The sequence below is a fragment of the Numenius arquata genome, chromosome 11, assembly GCF_964106895.1.
Source record: "Numenius arquata chromosome 11, bNumArq3.hap1.1, whole genome shotgun sequence".
Classification (NCBI taxonomy): Eukaryota; Metazoa; Chordata; class Aves; order Charadriiformes; family Scolopacidae; genus Numenius; species Numenius arquata.
The window spans coordinates 27517473-27537531 of record NC_133586.1 but is presented as its reverse complement, the minus strand read 5'-3'; the positions used below and the strand labels follow the sequence as shown (position 1 = coordinate 27537531).

Below are 20059 nucleotides of genomic sequence, written 5' to 3'. Positions count from 1 at the left end.
GCCTTGCCCTGAGGATCCCTCCTGCCACTTTTGTTTTCCTGGGGAGCAGGGTGGATGCTGCTGCCCAGACTGAGCCCGGAGCTGCGCCAGGGAAGCGGGCAGCATCCAAGGTGATGCTCGAAATCCAGGGGGGGACTTGGAAATTGGTGCCGCGGAAGGGTTGGACCATGGCAGCTGGTTCTCTCTGCTTCCTGCTCTTCTGCGGTGCAATTACTGCTCAGCGTGAGGCACTGCCGTTTGATCTTGGACAAGGAAATAGGTTTTTTAACCAGACTTAGACCTCTCAGGATGTTTTTCAATATTGCACTGAGTCCAAACCTGGCCCTTGGGTTTGGTGTTCTTTTGGGTTTTTTTGCTTCAATTTTCCATCCTTTAAATGTGATAATAACATTTTCCCCTGAAATGTTATAAGGATAATTTTGTTAATGTTTATGAGGTGCTGATACCACAGTAATGGAGACCTTAGAAGCATCCAAATTAGATGGGGTAAAATGAGCATGAAATCTTACCCTTTTCTTTAACAGACCTTACCCCAGGGTGGGTCAGGGGAGGTACACAGTGCAACCCACATCCTTTCCTGCTCTGCGCTGAGTGTCCAGGAGCATCCTGGCAAAGTCAGAGGCTGTTTTTCAAAACGTATAGTATATTTTGGCAAAATTAATCCTTTGATTTGGCCCATTGGGCACCGAGGCAGGAGAGTTCTTCAGCTTGTTACCTTTCATGCAGCGTAAAGCTTTTCATTTTTTTTTTTTTTTCTTGTTGTGCTTTTCATAATGTTAAGTTGGCAAATGGTTTGTTATAAAAAAAAGTACTAAATCTATTCTTGTAAATATGAGCCTTCCCACCCCAGACTGCTGACAAGTTCATAAACCAGCCGACCTGAGCAGGAGGGGGTACGGAGCATGGCGTTTGGAAGGAAAATGTTCCAGACGCGTTGCCCATATTAACAGCTTCTCATGAGCAAAAAAAGAAAATAATAGCATGTCTTCTTGATACCAAAGAGTGTGGTTTTAATTAGTATCATAGTTTCAGTTCTTTTTGTGGCAAGAGTTTGAGGGAATGCTTTTTAGCCTGAATGCTCTAAACAGCTAGTAAACCCCAAGGAAAACATTAGATAAAAGTTACGCCTGGGCTTATACAAATATTTAAGTTCAGTCTGGGGGTGGAGGGGAATGAAACCCATAAACTGATTGTTTCACGGTCGCCCCGGTATGTTCATTTGGCAAGAGAGGAGCCATGGGACCAACCCGGGTCTCTTTCTCTGCTCATTTCCTATTGCCTTACACTGCATAATCCCTAACAATACCAGCATATGCCATCTGGCTTTGTTCTCCTCCTCAGTCAGCAGTTTTGGATGCCCCCCAGTTGAAAACCTGCTTTGAATTTAGTCCTTTTTGTTTGCCATAATCACCTACAAAGGGTATTGCAGACCAGAGCAGGTTGTTGTTGCTCTCAGCTGGAACTGGTGACCCACGCAGGAGCTCCAGGGCCGGGGCTCGCTCCCCACCTCAGAGCCGGTTGTGTTGCGGGCCAATGGACTAACCCGTGGGACTGAGAAGAGCAGCCTTTGCATCTCTTTTCATTAATTAATCAGAAATTGCACCTACACCAGTGTTTCTCTGAGCGGAGGCCACCTGACGGAGCTTTCTCAGGAGCCCCAAACCTTGGGTTTGCTCCCTCCCTTGGTTGTTACCGCATGTGTATTCTTGGCCAACGTTGGCCAAAGGGCTCGGAGGTGTTTTGGGCAGGCTTCTCACTTTATTTATTGTCACAGCATGCAACTGCTGAGGTCACTGACGCTCTACGTGCTGCTTATGAAAACTGGAGGCAGGGCAGGTGTTGTACAGGGAGTGACTTTTCTGTTAAAGGCGAGCAGCCTCGGGGGAAAACAAATTGGATTGTGTTTCTTTATTGATTCTTGGTGTTATGTTGAAGAAGGCCCAAGAAAGATTCCAATTTAATTTTTTCCTTCTGACCATTTTTATTTTTTCCTGTGGGATTTTGGTGCCTCTCTGTATACACATGTAGAAACTGTTAAGTCCTGAGTTTTCTGATTTTGCTGAAGTTATCTACGTACCACTGAACTTTATGGTGGAGTTATATTGCAAGGAGAGAGATTAAAATATGAAAACTCAGAACCAGGAATACTAGCTACTTTTGTTAAGAACTTTTTTGTCTTTTTAAGAAATTATTGTTACTGTTTATTTATCTCAGGCTTCTTACAAACACAGGGGAAAAGGGGACTGAAAGGTTCAGCTGTCCTCGAAGGAGATGTATGATGTGACTTGCCCACTTGTGACAAGGCACAGTGTGATTTGTCACGTAGAATGTAAAAACTCCGAATATTTGCAGTAATTCGGTGTTAGGGGAGAAGAGGAACTAATGGTCTCTTTGGAAGAGCTCTGAGTTCCTAACTGTGTTTCATAGATTCATAGATTCATAGATTGGTCCAGGCCGGAAGGGACCTCTAAAGGTCATCTAGTCCGACCTCCCTGCAGTCAGCAGGGACACCCCCAACTAGACCAGGTTGCCCAGGGCCTCGTCGAGCTTCACCTTGAATATCTCAAGGGAAGGGGCCTCAACCACCTCCCTGGGCAACCTGTTCCAGTGTTCCACCACCCTCATGGTAAAGAATTTTTTCCTAATATCCAACCTAAATCTCCCCTTCTCCAACTTAAAACCATTGCCCCTCGTCCTGTCACTGCAGGCCTTTGTAAACAGACCCTCCCCAGCCTTCCTGTAGGCCCCCCTCAGGTACTGGAAGGCCGCTATGAGGTCTCCCCGGAGCCTCCTTTTCTCCAAGCTAAACAACCCCAGCTCCCTCAGTCTGTCCTCATAGGAGAGGTGCTCCAGCCCCCTGATCATTTTGGTGGCCCTCCTCTGGACCCGCTCCATCAGGTCCATGTCCTTTCTATATTGAGGGCTCCAGACCTGCACACAGTACTCCAGGTGAGGTCTCACCAGAGCAGAGTAAAGTGGCAGAATCACCTCTCTGGATCTGCTGGCAACACTTCTTTTGATGCAGCCCAGGATGTGATTGGCCTTCTGGGCTGCGAGAGCACATTGCCTGCTCATGTCCAGCTTCTCATCCATCAGCACCCCCAAGTCCCTTTCCTCAGGGCTGCTTTCTAATACCTCATCCCCCAGTCTGTATTTATACTGAGGATTGTTTCTTCCCAGGTGCAGAAACCTGCACTTGCTTTTGTTGAACCTCATGAGGTTCACCTGGGCCCACCTCTCCAGCCTGTCCAGGTCCCTCTGAATGACATCCTGTCCCTCTGGTATATCGACAACACCACACAGCTTGGTGTCATCTGCAAACTTGCTGATGGTGCTCTCAATCCCTCTATGTCTTTGATAAAAATGTTAAACAGTACTGGTCCCAGGACGGACCCTTGAGGGACACCACTTGTCACTGCTCTCCATCTGGACTTCAAGCCATTGAGTACCACCCTCTGGGTGTGACCATTCAGCCAATTCCTTATCCACCAAACCGTCCACCCATCAAATCCGTATCCCTCCAATTCGGCAAGCAGGATGTTGTGAGGAACCGTATCAAAGGCCTTACAGAAGTCCAGATAGATCACATCCATAGGTTGCCCCTTGTCTACTGACCTAGTCACTTCATCATAGAAGGCCACTAGGTTAGTCAGGCAGGACTTGCCCCTAGTAAAGCCATGTTGGCTGTCCTGAATCATCCCCCTGTCCTCCATGTGCCCAAGCATGGCGTCCAGAAAGATCTGCTCCATGATCTTCCCAGGCACAGAGGTGAGGCTGACAGGTCGGTAGTTCTTTTGGTTCTTTGGTGAGTCCTCCTGTGGTTTTTCTCTCTGCCCCAGCTTCTCTTATCTCATGCATTGAGATAAGGAGGTCAGTAAGTGGGGGCTTCATGTTTGTAAAAGGCTGTCAAAGATACGTCTTTTAAGTCTTTTAAGCAAAGAATAGCAGCCCTGGGTTGTGAGCAAGTGGCTGTTAATTAGTTTGGCCACCTCTAACTGCTCTTGCTGTGCCTGTCCTTACAGCAAATTTGTGCTATCTAGAATTGCAGGAGGCCACGGAAGTTTCCTTTCCCTGCCCCAATCCAGTCCCCTCCAAAGGAGAACATTTGCAAGAGGTCAGCGATCTCTGAGGAGCTTAAACTGGATTTGTCAGTGCCATTACGAGATCACCAAAGCGCTCCTCCCCTTAGGCACTGCTAGGGCTGCTACATGCAGATCCGAGCATCTCCTAGTCCCCAGGCACTGTTGCCAGGGGTTTTCCTGTGGTTCTTTAGAGGATCCCACAGCCTGGTCAGCACTAGCACTAAGGTTATAGCAGGTATCCGTAACGGGAGCATTTTGCACTCCCAGCTCTAAAGGCAGAGGAGAGAAAAGGCCTGTTTTCTGGACTGACCAAGGGCAGAGGGGAATGGACCTTGGCTTCCTGCAAAGCTGCCAAGTGGGAGGAGAGGCTGCTTATTGCAGACTGTATCAAGGGAAACATCAGTTTTCAGAGCAAGATATAGAAGCAGGGAAGGTAAGTAATGACTGGAAGGAATCCAGAGGATTTGAGAAGAATGGGGAAAGAGCCAAGTACATCTTCGATTTGATCCAGAAAGTTCTTCAGAAGATGCTCCAAGCAATTCCTCTAATGTTCTTTCATGGCATTAGGTGGATTACTTCTTTTCCAGACCCAGCAGCAATATTGTTCCCTGTTGATTCTCTCTGTTGGCTTCATTTTGAGAACATCTCTCAGTGCACGGAGTCACTCCTTGAGCTCTTCCAGGAAGGAGAAGCAGGTGGTGGGTGCTGAAGCCATCTCTTCGGGGTGAGATGGGACTTGGAGTGCAGGTAGAGTCGGGACAGCGTGGGGACTGTCAGTTGTGTGCTGTGCTCCCGTGTGATGCTGCTCCACGTAATGTGGCTGTAATTGTGACCCTGCGAGTCTGCAGGGAGCTCCTGCACCACTATAAATGGGGGCAAGTCCTTCTTCTGAGGTAGGACGTGGCTACGGAGAAAACCCCAGGAATAGGGGCAGAGTTAGAAAAGCGATAGGCAGAATGGTGTCTATCACAGGTATTGTCCCTGCCAGCTCTACAGAGAGTGAGAGCAGTAAAGTTGTATCCTGAGAAGTCCCTGCTCTTTACATTAGTTCAGCCCCTTCTAAGAATTCAAGCCTGAGAACATGCGATACTGTAAAATAGGTGATTTTCCACCAAATCCGCATACTGACTGTGCCATCTCTCTTTGGGTTTTCTTTCAAAAATCCTCAGTGAGCTGGTATACACACGCTGTCAGAAAATCATTATAACATAAACACGTTATTTTTGAAAAAGCATTTTAATGAGTTTGGTTCTACTTCTTTCTCTGTGCTTAACGTGAGCAGTGGGAAAAAGCTGTTGATGGAAAGGCAGGAAGCCCTTAGCCGTTTGGGGTGGCTGAGGCATTGCTGCAGCTTGAGGACAGGTAACTCGGGTGCTTTCTGGGGACAGTTTTGCTGATGCCGTGTCTGTGGTGCTGGAGCCCTCCTGGCGCTCGCGGGGCACAGGCGAGCAGTGCTGAGCTCGTGCCCTTGAGCACAGGACTCCGGCTCCTGCAGAAAAGCTCTGCTAGCCAAAGCATGGCTGTGCCAGGGGCCGGAGGTAGCACGGCTCTGCTGGCCACCATCACCTCTCCCACCTCTGACCAGCACCGCTGGGCCCATACCTCTTACGGTGTAGACCTGCCTCCGAGACGTAAGATTTTGTTCTGGTGTGATAACCACTTTCCAAGCCAATACATTTCTTAATGTTACCAGAAAGTTGCTAATACCATATGGCAAGGCTCTCTGTATTCTTGCAGGACAACAAACAAATTGTTGCTAGATGCCAGACTGCTCTGGCAGAGCTTTATCACTGATGCCTGCCAGCAGTAGCCTTTGGGGGATACTAATAATTTGGGGTTGTTTACATTGCAGCTTTAAAATAGGGGTTTTCTTGAAGCATGTGTGTGTTTAGTCAGGAAAGTTGGCTAAAAACACTCTGACGGCATCAAAGGGTGAAGGTGCTTGCTACGGCCCATGCATGTGGTCTTGGCCCTTTATAATACCCCTGGCCTTATAGGAGAATCATAGAATGGCTTGGGTTGGAAGGGACTTTAAAGATCATTGAATTCCAACCCCCTGCTATGGACAGGGACACCTCGCACTAGACCAGGTTGTTCAAAGAGAAGAGGCGTGTTGTGTTACAGGAGCTCCAGGTGGTTCAGTGAGAGCCACCCTTTGTAGGACAAGGGGACTTACCTGGGTAGGAGACACCAGGTGGGTTCTCCAAAGCCTTATCAGTGTGTCTGGACCAGCTTTGTCATCAGTTGACTTTGGTCAAGGCTGAGGTTGAGCTTTCTTGAAAAGCTACCTTTTAAAGATCGATGATGGGAAACCAGGGGGTCTGTGTTAGCCTGAAACAAGAAGACTCAGGGATGATTCCGAGCTTCATGGCCTTCGCATGCCCAGGTCCTGCATGGCATTTGGCCGTGAGTATTCCCTGGTGCCTGCCTGCACCAGGGTCCGTCCCACCAGCCGAATGTGCTGCAAAGACCTCGGGAGGTGGCATGGTCAGAGGGGCACTTGGAGGTTTGCAGTTTGAGACTTCGATGCAGCAGACGAGGTGTTTACGCTCCTCAGCTTGTATATTTAAAACCAGGCCTAACTGCATCTTGGATTTGGGGCAGAACTCTGAGTTTCACAGGGTTTTGATGCTTATCCAGAATTTTTCCCGGAGTTGCACAGTATTTGGGTTCTTGAAAGGGGCTTGTAAAACCTAACAGTTTCTGGGGCTGGATGCTGAATTTGCAACAAAGACACGACCAGAATTAGTGGGGTGTCGGGTTTAATAGTGTGCGTTTTGCAGATCTCTTTGTGACATGTTCAGCCGTAAACTGTTCTGACTTGGCATCTCACGTGAGAGCAAAACTTGACATGGCTTTTGCTGGATCTTGCTCAGATCTCATTTTGGACTGTAGTCTGGTTCTTCATATGGGGTGGGATCGGTGCTTTTTAACAGTGAACTGTTCCCAGGCTTTCACTCCCCTGGGAGTTTGCTTTAGTTTAAGTCATCTAAATAAATGTCTCCAATGGAACCTGGAGCCAAGCAACCTTGGACCTGTCATGCTTCGAACAGGGACCTGATCTGAAACCAGCCTCAAGTGTCCAAAAGTCTTGAGTCAGGGCCTGCAGAATTGCAAAGGTCTTGTAAGCAATGAGATGACAAACCCAGTTTTCTTTCAGTTGAGCCATTTGAATCTTCTGCATTCACCTAACTAGGATTTTCCTGCAATTGGTGTAAAAAGTTTTGAATTATTTTTCTGAAAATTTAGAAGCGGAGATTCTCGTGAGATTAGAAGCAGAAGCTAAAATCGGTAGTCTCCCCCCCTCCATTCTCAGCCCACAATTATCATGAGGTTTTTGGTAACACCTTCCACAGCTGCTCGTTTCCCGTTGCTGGGCTACCTGAAGCATTGCATTCAGAGCTCTCTGGATGCTGGTGGAATTGGTATCCTCTGGTTCATTTGTTGCAGTTTTGGATCTTTACAGTGCTGGAAATGCATCAGAAGAATTCCCCCAGGAGGGGTTGCTAGATGTTTCGGTAGGGATGTTGTTCTCAGACAGTCTCTGGGGTGTGTGGACACAATCATTTGTCATGTCTTTTCTCGGTGGGTGTAATGTGCTAAGAGCTGGCCAGACCCCATCGTGCACCTCCCTGTGGGGGCTGTAGGGGGCTCTGCCCTCCGTTGCGAAGCTGTGGGCAGCAGAGGGGTGGTGTGGTGAGGTGGGACCCTGAGGTGGGTCCAGCTGCGTTGGGTTTTCACACCCAGCGAGCAGGAGCCCCGCTGGCACAGCTCCTGTCCTTCAGCAGAGGCTGACACCGAGCGTTGCCCGGCTTTTCCAGGACTCCTGGCTCTGGATGGTGCAACTGTGGGATGATCCCCAAGAAGCCATTCATGGTTGAGCCCAGTCAAACTACTTACCAGTGTTTATTGCCCTGAGGCTGCCTTGGCACAAAAGCGGATAGGCTCTGATGCTGCAGTGGTTCCTTCAAAGTGGTAGGAGTTTTTGCAAGCTCACTGGACCTTTGCAGTGCTAATATTTGCGATGAGCAATGGGCCTTGTCCTGCTTCTGTACTTGTGACCATTTGCTTACAGCAGTGTTTTGCACAGAAGTTTCTCTGGAGGTGGGGAGAAGAGGGGAAAATGTCGTGAATGTGGGTAATGAATTTTGCGGAAGAAGTTGAGATGTTTTGTGGTGGTGTGGAACAGCAGGTGGCTGATCTCGGTGTGTCAGGGAGACAAGAGGTCATTTTGAAGCTCCGTGTGTTCAGAGGAGGGAGAGCAGTTTGGTGGCTACCGATAAACACTGAATGGGCTCAAGGCTTGGGAAGGAGAGATGGGAGAGTTTGCAGAGGGAATAGCTGGGAGATGCTGGTGGCACTTCAGCTCATTGTGTGTTGGGGAGATGTTTATGTGGAGAAGACCCCTTTAGTTCACAAATGGTTAGAAACTGCATTTATTCTTTACATTTCATGGCCTCGTGGTCTATGTGTGTGTAAGCTTGGATGCCAAAGCCTTGAAGGCTCTCTGAGCCAGAAGACTGTGGGATTCATGGCACTGATGGGGAGAGGGTCTTGTGCCACCATTTACCAACCAAGGCCATTTACCAACGTCTTCCCTTTGCTGATGGGTTGTTAGTGCTGTGTGTACACATTACCTGCATGGTCTGATGCATTTTGGTCACGGGTTTCATAAATGGAGCACATTATTAAGCACATTTAAGCTCACACTGTGCTGCAGAGGATGGATTCGTATTTAGCTGCTTTGCCAGGCAGAACATCCACAGTGTTCATTAGCCATCAACTACCATCCTATAATGTGACTATTTAAGCTCTGTGCTAAGTCATTCTCTGCTGCCACCAGCTCTTGTGATCTTCTAAGCATCCCGGGTGGACGCTGATCCTCTCAGGTGGAGCAAGGACAGGAGGTTTGGCTTTAGCCAAACTGTGGGTAGAGGAACTGTGTGGGACATGAGCTGTGAATCCTCTGAACAGGTCTTCCTTGGATGGTAGCAGGAGCATCCGAGATGGGACTGGTGCTTAATACATCATTTCGCAGGCCAAGCCAGGTGGTCAAGAGGTTCTTGTAGTCACATTTTAGCTGAACATCTCCAGATAACTTAAGCTTCTCAGCACAGCCCCAATGCTTTAAGTGTTTGCTCTAAAATAAAACAAAAGGTCCTTTTGTTTTAAAAAATAAATTTCTTCATTATATTAGTTTTATCCTACAGAGTCACAGTTGCTCAGCTGAGGATGTGAGCTTTGGACTCTGTCTCTGGGCTGTGTCTATGTAACAGGTTTATAGATTTCCAGCGATTCCTCTTTAGCAAACTTCAATTGGAAATTCTTAAAAAGCACCTATTCTGTCTCTCAAATTGGAGTTTTGCAAAGTCAAGGTTCACAATGCAGACCAAGCTTGACCTCTAAGGATTTTTCTTATCCCGTGGCTGGAAGCTGTATATCCCCTTCCAGGGAAAAAATGTCACCTTCTTGAAAGCTACGTGACAATTTAATTAAATCCATTCTGTGTTCAAGGAGCAAGTGTCAACAGAAAGCTGCTAATGTCCTGTCCCCTGTGTTTCTTCGTGGCTGCAGCTGTGTGTGGTGATGGAATATTTCGGTTCCTTAAGGTTAAATGTTAATTGAAATTATTGAGAGGGGAACCCTGAGCTCTGGGTGCACCTCACCCTGTTTGGGTAGAGAAGGGGGTGCTGGATGCGTCTTGTGCTGACATTTGCATCAAGTTAAATTTAATTCCTTTCCTCAGAGCATCTTGTCTCTCAAGTGCAATTTTTGTTGGTGTTGAATGTCTCTAAGATGAGGGTGATGTTTCTTTTAAATGTTACTTTGCGGAGACAGTGATGTGTTTAACTTGCAGCAAGAAACAAAGCAATGCAGCCTTGTCTTCCTTAACGGATGCAGTTGAGATCCACGTTCAGGTGGATCCTGCTCTTCAAGGACTGTTTCTACTTGACTCTCAATTTGGTTTTGGGGGTGAAGTGAGAATGGAGGCTAGTTATGAAGTGGAGAATAAAACCTATGCTCCAAGAGTAGCAAAAGATAGTCCATTTGATATGGCCATTACAATACATTTAAGGTCAAAGAAAAGTAGATCTTGCTCAAATATATTTTTGTTCTTGACATTTTCTTACATTGTCTTTGGGTACTTAAAGATATTAGGTTTTCCTAGAGGAGGAGAAGACTCAAAAGCCTTGCACTTGCTGTGTGCAGAAGGAATTTTGTCATTCACAGACTGGAGCAATTCTTGATGATCGTTTTTTTATGGATGGCACTTGATTTGATCATGGATTTCTCTTTTTTCTTACTAATATAATTTGACATGAAGAGAAGTAATGTCATCCTGCAGACAATCAATGACCTTTCTTGGTCCTAAATTCCACTGATTTAAACTTGCCCCGGGGAAACTGGTGTCACTGCCGGAACATCAGCTGAATGGGATTGCACCCGTTTGAAACGTTAACTTAAAAAGTCAGTGTATGTATGTTTGTTTAATGCTTATAAACCTGGGGTTTCCCAGACCTGCTATGGGGTCAACAACTGTTACAGTCCTGTGTCCTTGCCATTGTCTAGATCTGATGTTTTAAGCAATCTTCTTCTTTTTTACTTTTCCTATAGTGGCATAAGTCTCTATATAATCAATTTAAGCCTACATGAAATATGCTGCTGCTCTTAAGTTGGCTTTTACGGAAGGTTCAGGAGTAGCCTGTGGGTCTCGGTGGTGGCAGCACGTGTAATCAACAGGCTGTGCTTTGTAGGGATGGGTAGAAATGCCTTCCCAGCTCTTACCACAGGTAGCACCTAGAAGCACATGTGCAACTGGATCAGGTAGGTGCAGGTAACAGTAGATGTCTTAGATCTGCTCAGATGTCAGGTCAGAAACCTGCCTGTGGTTTCAGATCTCCTGAAGCAGTACCTTCCCATTGCGGGAAAACCACAGTTTTGAGTTAAATTAAATTTTCCTAAATTTTTTTTATTGATTTCATAAATTTCATTTGAAAAGTGATTGATTGACATTTCCCATCATTAGTAGTAAGTACACATAGTTCTCTGAGATGCCGTTAGGAATTTCTATTAACGAAATGTGTGTCTTTCCAGACGAAGCCAGCCTGGTTTGCTCTAATTATGGATATGTCCTGCTGGCAAGAAATGTGTCTGTGATGGAAAGACCAGGATTTAGGAGGCATGTCCTGGCATGGCCTCAGCCTTGCTTGGATCATCCCTACACTCTGTATCCTCCTGTTCATCCTGTGACAAAATGCTCTCCCAGGGCAGTGTGAGGCTTACCGAACAGGTATTAGTGAGGAAAGTGGAATTTCTCAATGAGACATAGAAGGAAAGAAAAATTTTAAAGCTTTCTCTTCCTTCCTTGGCTCTTGCAGCTTGTGCTGTGTTGGGCACAAAGAGGGACAGGGCTCTGCGAAGCCCGTGGGTCCCATCCTGTGCGTGCAGGACCGTGCCCTCAGGAGAGATGGGATGTACCCCCAGTGCCTATGGGCAAGTGGGGGCAAACATGGGCAACGCGGCTTTGAAGCTGGGCCTCGGAGTGGAGATGTACCCTCTCTTCAGAGAACCTCCTCCGCAAGGGTTTTGTATTACTTCCCCTGCTTTGTGAATGCACTTAGATGTCCTGTATATACATAATTAACCTCTCCAGTGCGCTGGCAGACACTTTTATTGAACTGCCCATCATGACTCCTAAGTATTTTCCTCGGAGGATTGCGCAGGTTCAGAGGCCAGAGAGCTGGAGGAAACGTGCACGAGGCTGAGTAACTCTTGGCAGTTATAGATGCGCCTTCCCCTGATTTACAGCCCAGTCGAGGAGCAAGAATGTGCATTTGGGTCAAGAGGTGTCTCTGTGGTGAGGATGCCTTGCCATAAATCCAGGATGCTGAACATCAGGATGCTTACGATGGATCTGTCTTGGTAATGCCTAGGAAGTGCAGGAGGATGGCTGGGCTGAGCTCACCAGCAGTCAGAGCACTCAGATTTGCCATCCTGCGAGAGGGAAATATTTCCCACAGCGTTGCTGGACCTGACAGCTGCTGTATCCACCTCCTTGTTGCGCTTTCTGACCTGCCTTTAAAAGGGGGAGTGCTAAAAGCTGCCACATTAACATAGCTCCTGCCTTACCTTTTTCCACCGGGGATTTTCGAAGCCATGTGGAGTCATCCTGAGCTCTGGCTTGGAGCTGGGCTTGTGCAAAACCACAGAGAAGTAATATGCTTCCCAAAAATCACATAGGTGTTGTGTGAACAGCTCTGGGGCTTTATAGGGGGTATCCAAGATGCTGGGTCCTCAGCTGGGGATGCTTCAGGAGCGGCTTACGGGGGCTGCTGAGCCACCCACCTCCTGAAAACCCAAGCCTTCCATGCTGTCCCTGCTCCGAAATTTAAGAAATACAGGGCAGGAGTTCTTCTGTATAATGCGGAGTGTGACTCTCCCAGTGCCGGCGTTGGCGGGAAGTGTTCAGCAAGCCTTGGAAATAATTGCAGAGCTCAGTGGGTGTCCCTCGCGCCTGGGGGTGGTGTGAGATCCAGCACGGTAGGGTGCTCGGGAACCCCCTCTCTCTGTCTGCGGAGGGGGAGGGATGTAGAAATGGTTGATTTTGAGGGTTTTTCCTTGCTAAAAAACCTAGGTGCATACACCTCTTGGCAACCTTTTCCTTGAGCAGTAGCTTTCCCTGTGCCAGGATTTTTAGGAAGAGAGGGCTTGCTTTCCTTGCAGAGGGAAGCCATCCCGCTTGTAGGGAGAGCTTCTATCTCCACAGTTTGAGCCGGGTGGGGGGGCTGAGCTTGCAGAGAGGTGATAATTAGAGCGGAGAGTCATCCCCATCTCACTGGAAAGGCTGGGGCTCGCTGTGCCCTGTGCCAAGCCGGCATTCCTGGGCCGTCACAGGGGTGTTTCCTGTGGTTTAGCATTTATTATTATTTGCAGCACATCACTGGCGTGTTCAGTCACCTTACCCAGAGAGCTTCTAATTGCAGCCTCCTTCGAGGAGGGGGGAAGTGTTTTAACATAAGCTTAGCTAACGGCAGCTTAGCACAGCATCACTCAAAAGGTTTAATTTGTGACCCCATCTTTGCAAACAGAGAAACCTTTCAGTCTTGGAGGCATCTCTCCCCGCACCGTGGTGTTACCCGAGCCGCTCGCCCCAGCTTATTGTTGCTGTAAAAGCCGAGTGAAGTTTGGATTTGCCGGTGCCCACTGAGCCAGATTTGTGAAGCATAAATGAGAAAACCTGCCCTGGCCTCCCGTTCCCATAAAAAAAAAAAAAAAAAAAAAAAAAGCTGCTCAGGTGGCTTAGCGTGGCCGGCTAATGGGGAGAAGGCGGAGGCGGCCGCTGCACCTGCTGATGCTTTGGCTGGGGCTGGTGGCACAGAGGCTGCCGCGAATTCCCCCCGAGCGGCAAGCTGTTAGTGGCAGTAATGCCTCGCGCGGAGGAGAGCGCTCCTGCTACGACAACAAAGAGCCCTTTGATCCTTTCCATTTGGAGAACTTGAAACGAGAAAGCCAAACTACAATAAGACCAAGTTGGGTCATAAAAAAAAAAGGAGAGCAGGAGCACCAAAGCGCTCCAGAGTGTAATTGTAGAAGCAGCAAATGCTTTGGCACGTAATTCCGCTTTAGTGTCAGTTCAGCATGTTTCAGGTTTAATACTGGAGAGCCCTGCGCCAAATGCTCTGCACAAACAATCCGGTGCTGCTCCTTGGTGAGCCCAGGGCACTCGGAGAGCCCCTGGCTCCAGCACAGATCCTTCAGCTGTGCCTCCATGCCATGGTGTGCCAACGGTCCCATGCTCCAGATGTCCCTTGGGCGGCTGCTGCCGCTCTAACCCTGCTTGGAAAAGGGACTGGCACCGCTCGGGTCCCACCGCCTTGTCACTGGGCAGATGCTTGCTGTCTCTGAGGCTGGTGCCCCCAGCCATGAGCTACTGGAGATGACCCACCAGAGCTAGTGCTTCATGCTGCCTGGGCTTTCCTGGCCCCCCTGTGCTTTCCCTCACCTGGGTGCAGACCTGGGTGATGCCGGAGGGGCTTCTGTGGAAGGTGGTGTCTAGATCAGGTGTTTTATAAGATGTTTATCAGATCAGGCATTTTATAAGATGCTTATCAGAAGTCTGGCTAGCAGCTACTGCATCTTCCCACAGCTATTAGGGGCGTGTTTAAACAAAAAAACACTCTGAATTCTTTCTGGGCAAAGAGCCGAGTTGTGAGTTGTCCCCTCTGTGGTGGCACAGCCTTGTCACACCAGCTCCCAGGAGCCAAACTGGTGATCCGGCCATCCGTGGCCCTTCACAAGTATAAGGGGGTGCTGACTTGACATGCCTTTCGCAGGAGCAGCTGGTCACCCGAGCACGTGTGGGACACCCCGGGGCCACAAAGCCCTGCTCTGTGGGGCCGATGGGGATGCGGGGCTGGCTGCGGGTCCTTCTCCCATCATGTGGCAGTGCCATCGCACCGGCCCAGGCGGGTCCTGCGCAGTTCCCAGGCTTTCAAGAATGCTTCTTTATTTTAAAGAATGAGTTTGAAAGATAAACCTCCAGGTTTCGAAGGGTGAGCGCTCTGCAAGGTGCATCCTGACAGCTAAGTATGTGTGAAATGCGGCTTGGCAGCATCTCCCGGCTGACGTCGGTGGCGGAGGGTGCAGCCCCGTGTCGGCAGCAAGTGTTTGCCCTGAGAGCTCCTGGGGAAGGGCAAGCAGGGGCTGATGCTCGGCCGAAGCTGTCTCCATTGTCCCTTCCATCCTCCTCTCTTTGGAAGGACAAGGGGATGGGTGACAGACCCAGTGAGAATTTTGCCACCGTTTAAATTAAGGACATGATTTAGACCTTAAGCGATGGGCACCTGGTGAAAACAAGATGACACATAAAAATTATTGAAACCCCTTATAAATCTCTTTTTTCCCCTAATAGATTACCAGGGGTCCAGCTGTCTGTAGTATAGGTAACGTGTGCGAGTGATTTATTCTATTGGAGATTATAACAGATGCTGTAAAATCATCTTGTAAGTATTTGAAAATCATTTGTCTGTCTCTGACGTGTCTTAGCACGTACAGGAATGCTCTGTTTGGGGAAGTGAGGTCCTTATCCTGATTTATCTCCAGGTACTTGTAAGTGTTACTGTAATTTCATGTTATCAAATTGTTTAGCTCTTCCTCTTCCAGAACGAAGTTATTTTATCTCATGCACCTTGTTTACTTCAAATTAGCCCTGAGGTTGGCCTGAAGTTGCACCGTGTTATTCCTCTACCTCCTGTCTCCGTCTTAGGCTCTGTTGGCAAATTTGAAGGTATAAGTAAATACTTTTTTGTTATTAATAGAATAACTTTCCCCTCCTACACACACGTTTTCTTTTCATCCAGTCTTCGTTTTCCATGAGAAACTGACATTGCAGCACAAGCGGAAACCTCCCAAATTGCATGAAAACGCCTTAATTCTCCTAGCAACAAGGTCAGGGCTCAAATCCAGGACCTTTCCACGAGCGTGGGGGAAACGGCCCTTCCAATTACCTGCTCCCCCTGCGGTACGGATCCGGTTGGTTCATCAGCACCTGGGTTTGGGTGGATTTGAAACTCAGCCACGGTATTGTTTAAAAATTCTCCATTCACTGGGGAAGGGTTTGTAGTGGGCTGAGCCCTGAGCAACCTGGGGCTGGTTTTATGGCTTCCCATTGAAACCTGGTGGAACCCCATGGTGTCGACTGATTTCCCCCTTCCCCACTCATGTGGCTTTGATCAAACCCAGGGCTCAGAGAAAAACCTTCCCCCCCGACCCCAGGAACTGGAACCACTGAGCTTTGCCCAGTTCTGCCGTTCATTAAAGCGTTTGTGAGCTTCCAACTGTAGATGATAAAATTAGGACCTTTGTGCCTAGCCCCCTATGGAGATTGCTGGTCCTATGGCAGAGCTGTCTTTGCCCCCGTACGGGGGACACATATAGGTAGCATGGACGGATTAGCATGTCTGATGCAGAAGTTGCCGTGGTCCCTCCACCCTCTTAATAGGACCTGCCCATGGTAACAAAACTCTTTAGGGCAGGATGGTGCATTAATGATTTTAGGGTAAACATCACATATTGTCGCACTGATTGAATTGAAGCGCTGCTAAAAGTGCTCAGGGAGGGATGGCTGGTCCTGGAGGCTGGTGGTGGTGAAGCCTTTCCCCTTCTGGGGTTGTTGTGCCCGGTGGTTCCCATCTCACAGCTCTGTTTGTAGCTCGTACACGGTTATTTGGGGATCAGAGGTGTGGGGAAGCCTGAGCCAGCTTGGCATGGGGGCTTCCCTCCTGTTCCACAATCCCTGCCCTTCCCACAGACTGCACCAAACTCTGCTGGGATTGTGCGGGACTTTTTTAGGAAGGCTTCTAGGAAGGAGCAGGCTTGACCTGGCCTTGGGGAAGGGGTGGAAAGGGTGCGGGGCTGGGCTCCTCGCCTCAGCCGTGGTGGCCAGAGGAGCCCTGGAGCAGAGCTGCAGCAGCCTGGACCAGCCGTCGCTGCAGGGGCTGTGCTGGTCACGCTGCTGTGGCTTTGCTGTCCCCCTGCCCAGGGATGGGATGGGTGAAATGGCTGAGAGGGTCTGATGCTGCTTAGGCTGTGCGGAGAGGGTTTAACAGCAGGCATAGCAGTAAGCATAGGCCTGCAGTGCTGAAAAACTCATTATTTGACTTCAGTGGGGAGTTGGATTGGGCTAATGATGGAAATCCTTCCTTTGGCTTTGCTGAGCATTAGCTGAAGTCCTGTATGATGCTCCACACCGCGCTTATCCCTGTCTGGAATCCATAAAACACACAGAGCTGAGACAACATCCAGGGCTGAAGTGAGCCTGTATCTACTCCCAAATATCTTTTGAGGCATAAAGCACAGTGCTGGTGCACAGTGATGCATGATGTTCCATGTGCAGCACCAGTAACTCAGCAGTTAAAGGACAAAACATATTTTCTGGCAGAAACTTATAGGCAAGAAGAATTTCCTCTGCGCCGAACCACTTAGAGATGCTGTTGTGTGATGCTGCAACTGCCCCCATGTAAATTAGAGTCCTGAATCCAGCCCGAGATCCACGTGCTGCCGCTTTCAAAGTCTGGCTCTGGGTCTGTTAGTCTAGATTTCCAAGCTGAGACAGACCCTGCGTGGTGGGTTGACCCTGGCTGGACACCAGGTGCCCACCAAAGCCATTCTGTCACTCCCCTCCTGAGCTAGGCACGGGAGAGAAAATATAATGAAAGGCTCCTGGGTTGAGATAAGGGCAGGGAGATCGCTCAGCAATTACTGTCATGGGCCAAACGGACTCGACTTGGGAAAAATTAATTTTATTTATTACCAATCCAATCGAGGTAGGGTAATGAGAAATAAAAACTAAATCTTAAGGCCCCTTCACCCCACCCTCCCCCCTCTTCCCAGGCTCAATTTCACTCCCGATTTCTCTCCCTCCTCCCCCTGAGCAGCACAGGGGAACAGGGAATGGGGGCTGTGGTCTTCACACCTTATCTCTGTTGCTCCTTCTTCCTCAGGGGAGGACTCCTCGTGCTCTTCCCTCCCATGGGAGACAGTTCCCCACAAAACTCTCCAGCGCAGGTCTCTTCCATGGGGTGCAGTCCTTCAGGAACAGACTGATCCAGTGTGGGTCTCTTCCACGGGGTCACAAGTCCTGCCAGCAAACCTGCTCCAGCGTGGGCTTTCCATGGGGTCACAGCTTCCTTTGGGCATCCACCTGCTCTGGCGTGGTGTCCTCCATGGCCTGCAGGTGGATGTCTTCTCCACCGTGGACCTCCATGGGCTGCAGGGGAATCTCTGCTCTGCTGCCTGGAGCACCTCCTGCTCCTTCTTCTTCATTAACCGTTGTTTCTCTCACTTCTCCCTCCTGGTTGTTGTTGTGCAGTTGTTGGTTTTTTTTCCTCTTCCTAAACATGTTGTTCCAGAGGCTCTGCCACCATCGCTGATGGGCTTGGCCTTGGCCAGTGATGGAGCCGGCGTCTTGGAGCTGGTGGCATATGCTCTATTAGGCATAGGGGAAGCTTCTAGCAGCTTCTCACAGAAGCCACCCCTGCAGCCCCACAGCTACCAAAATCTTGCCACACAAACCCAATGCACCCTGTTTACTGAAATCTGGGACCAGTGAGCAGCTGGGGAACTAGCAGCCCCTGGCAGTGATGGGGAGTTGGGTTTGCACTAGGCTGTGTTGGGAAAGGAGTCCCAGCAGGGTGGGCTTTTTGCTGCAGGGTGGTTGGGGAGCAGCACTCATGCTCAGGAGCTTCTGACCTCCAGTTCTGTGTCTAATCCTGGCTCCCTCTGCAAGGAAGAATGTCATTCAGGGACATGGTTTTCGAAGCCAGGTACCTGAGCTCTGGGTGGGCTGCTATTAGGCTGGGATTGAAATGTGGGGAAAGAAGAAGGACCACGTCCCCTCTGCCACCTGAGATGAAACCCTCTTCCAAACAAAACCCAAGCCTGAGGGAGCAGGGGTGTAAAATCGGGCACCTGGAGCTGGGGTGGGTCTGGTGGCTGAGGACACTGCTGTCCCATAGTCCTCCAGCTGCAATCGAATTGGGATGCCGGTGGGATGCCGGCCTGTCTGGGAAGCTGCTCTGGTGTAGGAATGGCCCTTTCTGCTGCTGGAGTTGCCCAGGGATGTGAGTTGGAGCCAAGCCTGGGGTGTGTGATGGGGGTCTGGAACAACTGGTTGGATTCAGGGACTGGAGTGGGGTTGGGGACCCCTCCGGCTCATCCCCAGAGCCCCACGTGTGGCTAATTTGCCAGGTGTCGGGATGCTGCGGGGCAAGAGTTTGCAAAGCCCTGGGAAGACTTACACTAAGGCTTGTAATGATTTTAGTGGGATTTGGGGTAGTTACGGATGCGAGCCCATAAAGTATTTCAGAAAACATATCAAAAGGGAGCAGCAGAAGTGGCAATGCTGTTGTTTGGCCCATGTGAAATTCTGATTTTTTTTATTTTTTCTGATTGAGTATGATATTTCCCTGGCAGGATTTCAATTCATCCTCCTTTCCTAATGGAAAAAGCAAAGCTAAATGTCTTGCTTTGCTTGCAATTGAAGGAGCTGGACTGGATAAACTTAACCGTTGTCTTTAAAAAAATCTTTCTCTCCTTGGGTAGGAGTGTTTAAAAAATGAAATGATGACCTCGTGCTTTCATGTTGGTTTTTTTTTTTAAATTAGTTTCTATTTCAGCTGATGTTTGTTACAGCTCCTATTAATATTTGAACTGAACCCAAGGTCCAGATGTGATGATTTAATTTATGCCAAATTGGGTTTTGGTCACTAAGATTGCATTTGGATAATAAATTTTTTTGGTTTTTTTATTTTTTTTCCTCTTTTTCAGCCTGATGGCACCAGCAAGGAGTGTGTCTTCATTGAAAAAGTCCTAGAAAACAACTATACGGCACTGATGTCAGCAAAATATTCCGGCTGGTATGTTGGATTCACCAAAAAAGGGAGGCCACGGAAAGGGCCCAAGACCCGGGAAAACCAGCAAGACGTACATTTTATGAAGAGGTACCCAAAGGGGCAAGTGGAGATACAGAAACCTTTCAAGTACACAACAGTCACCAAGAGGACTAAGAGAATACGACCCACCAACCCCAGTTAAAAATAGACAAAAACAGTGTCACAATAATAAACCACAAAAAAAAAAAAAAAAAAAAAAACTGCACCAGAGGAATATTTTTACATTAAAAATAAGGAAGAAGCTCTATTTTTGTACATTGTGTTTAAAAAAAAATAAAAATAAAAAAAATTAATAAAAGACTAGATGGCAAACGCTGGGGAAAAGCTGTTAGGGATTTATTGTGACTTGAAAACAAAATGAACTGCTCTATTTAAATTGACTTCTTGTTGTTGATGACACACAGGTGCTTATTTCGCTTTTTTGGAAAGGACAACTTTTCAAGCATATCCCCAGAGGAGAAACAAACAAACAAACAAAAGTAATTATTAAAAACAAATAAATAAAACCAAAGAAAACCAAAGTTC

General features: G+C 48.4%; 1 protein-coding gene across 1 annotated transcript in view; it reads left to right on the top strand.

The window, feature by feature from the left end:
• The window catches only part of FGF18 (fibroblast growth factor 18), a 75694-nt gene extending 55895 nt beyond the window's left edge, over window positions 1-19799 (top strand). The window contains exon 5 of the mRNA XM_074156026.1: window positions 19410-19799. Within this exon, the coding sequence (XP_074012127.1) occupies window positions 19410-19676 (267 nt within the window). The 3' untranslated portion in view covers window positions 19677-19799. The remainder of the gene's footprint in view (window positions 1-19409) is intronic.
• Window positions 19800-20059: the final 260 nt, after the last annotated feature.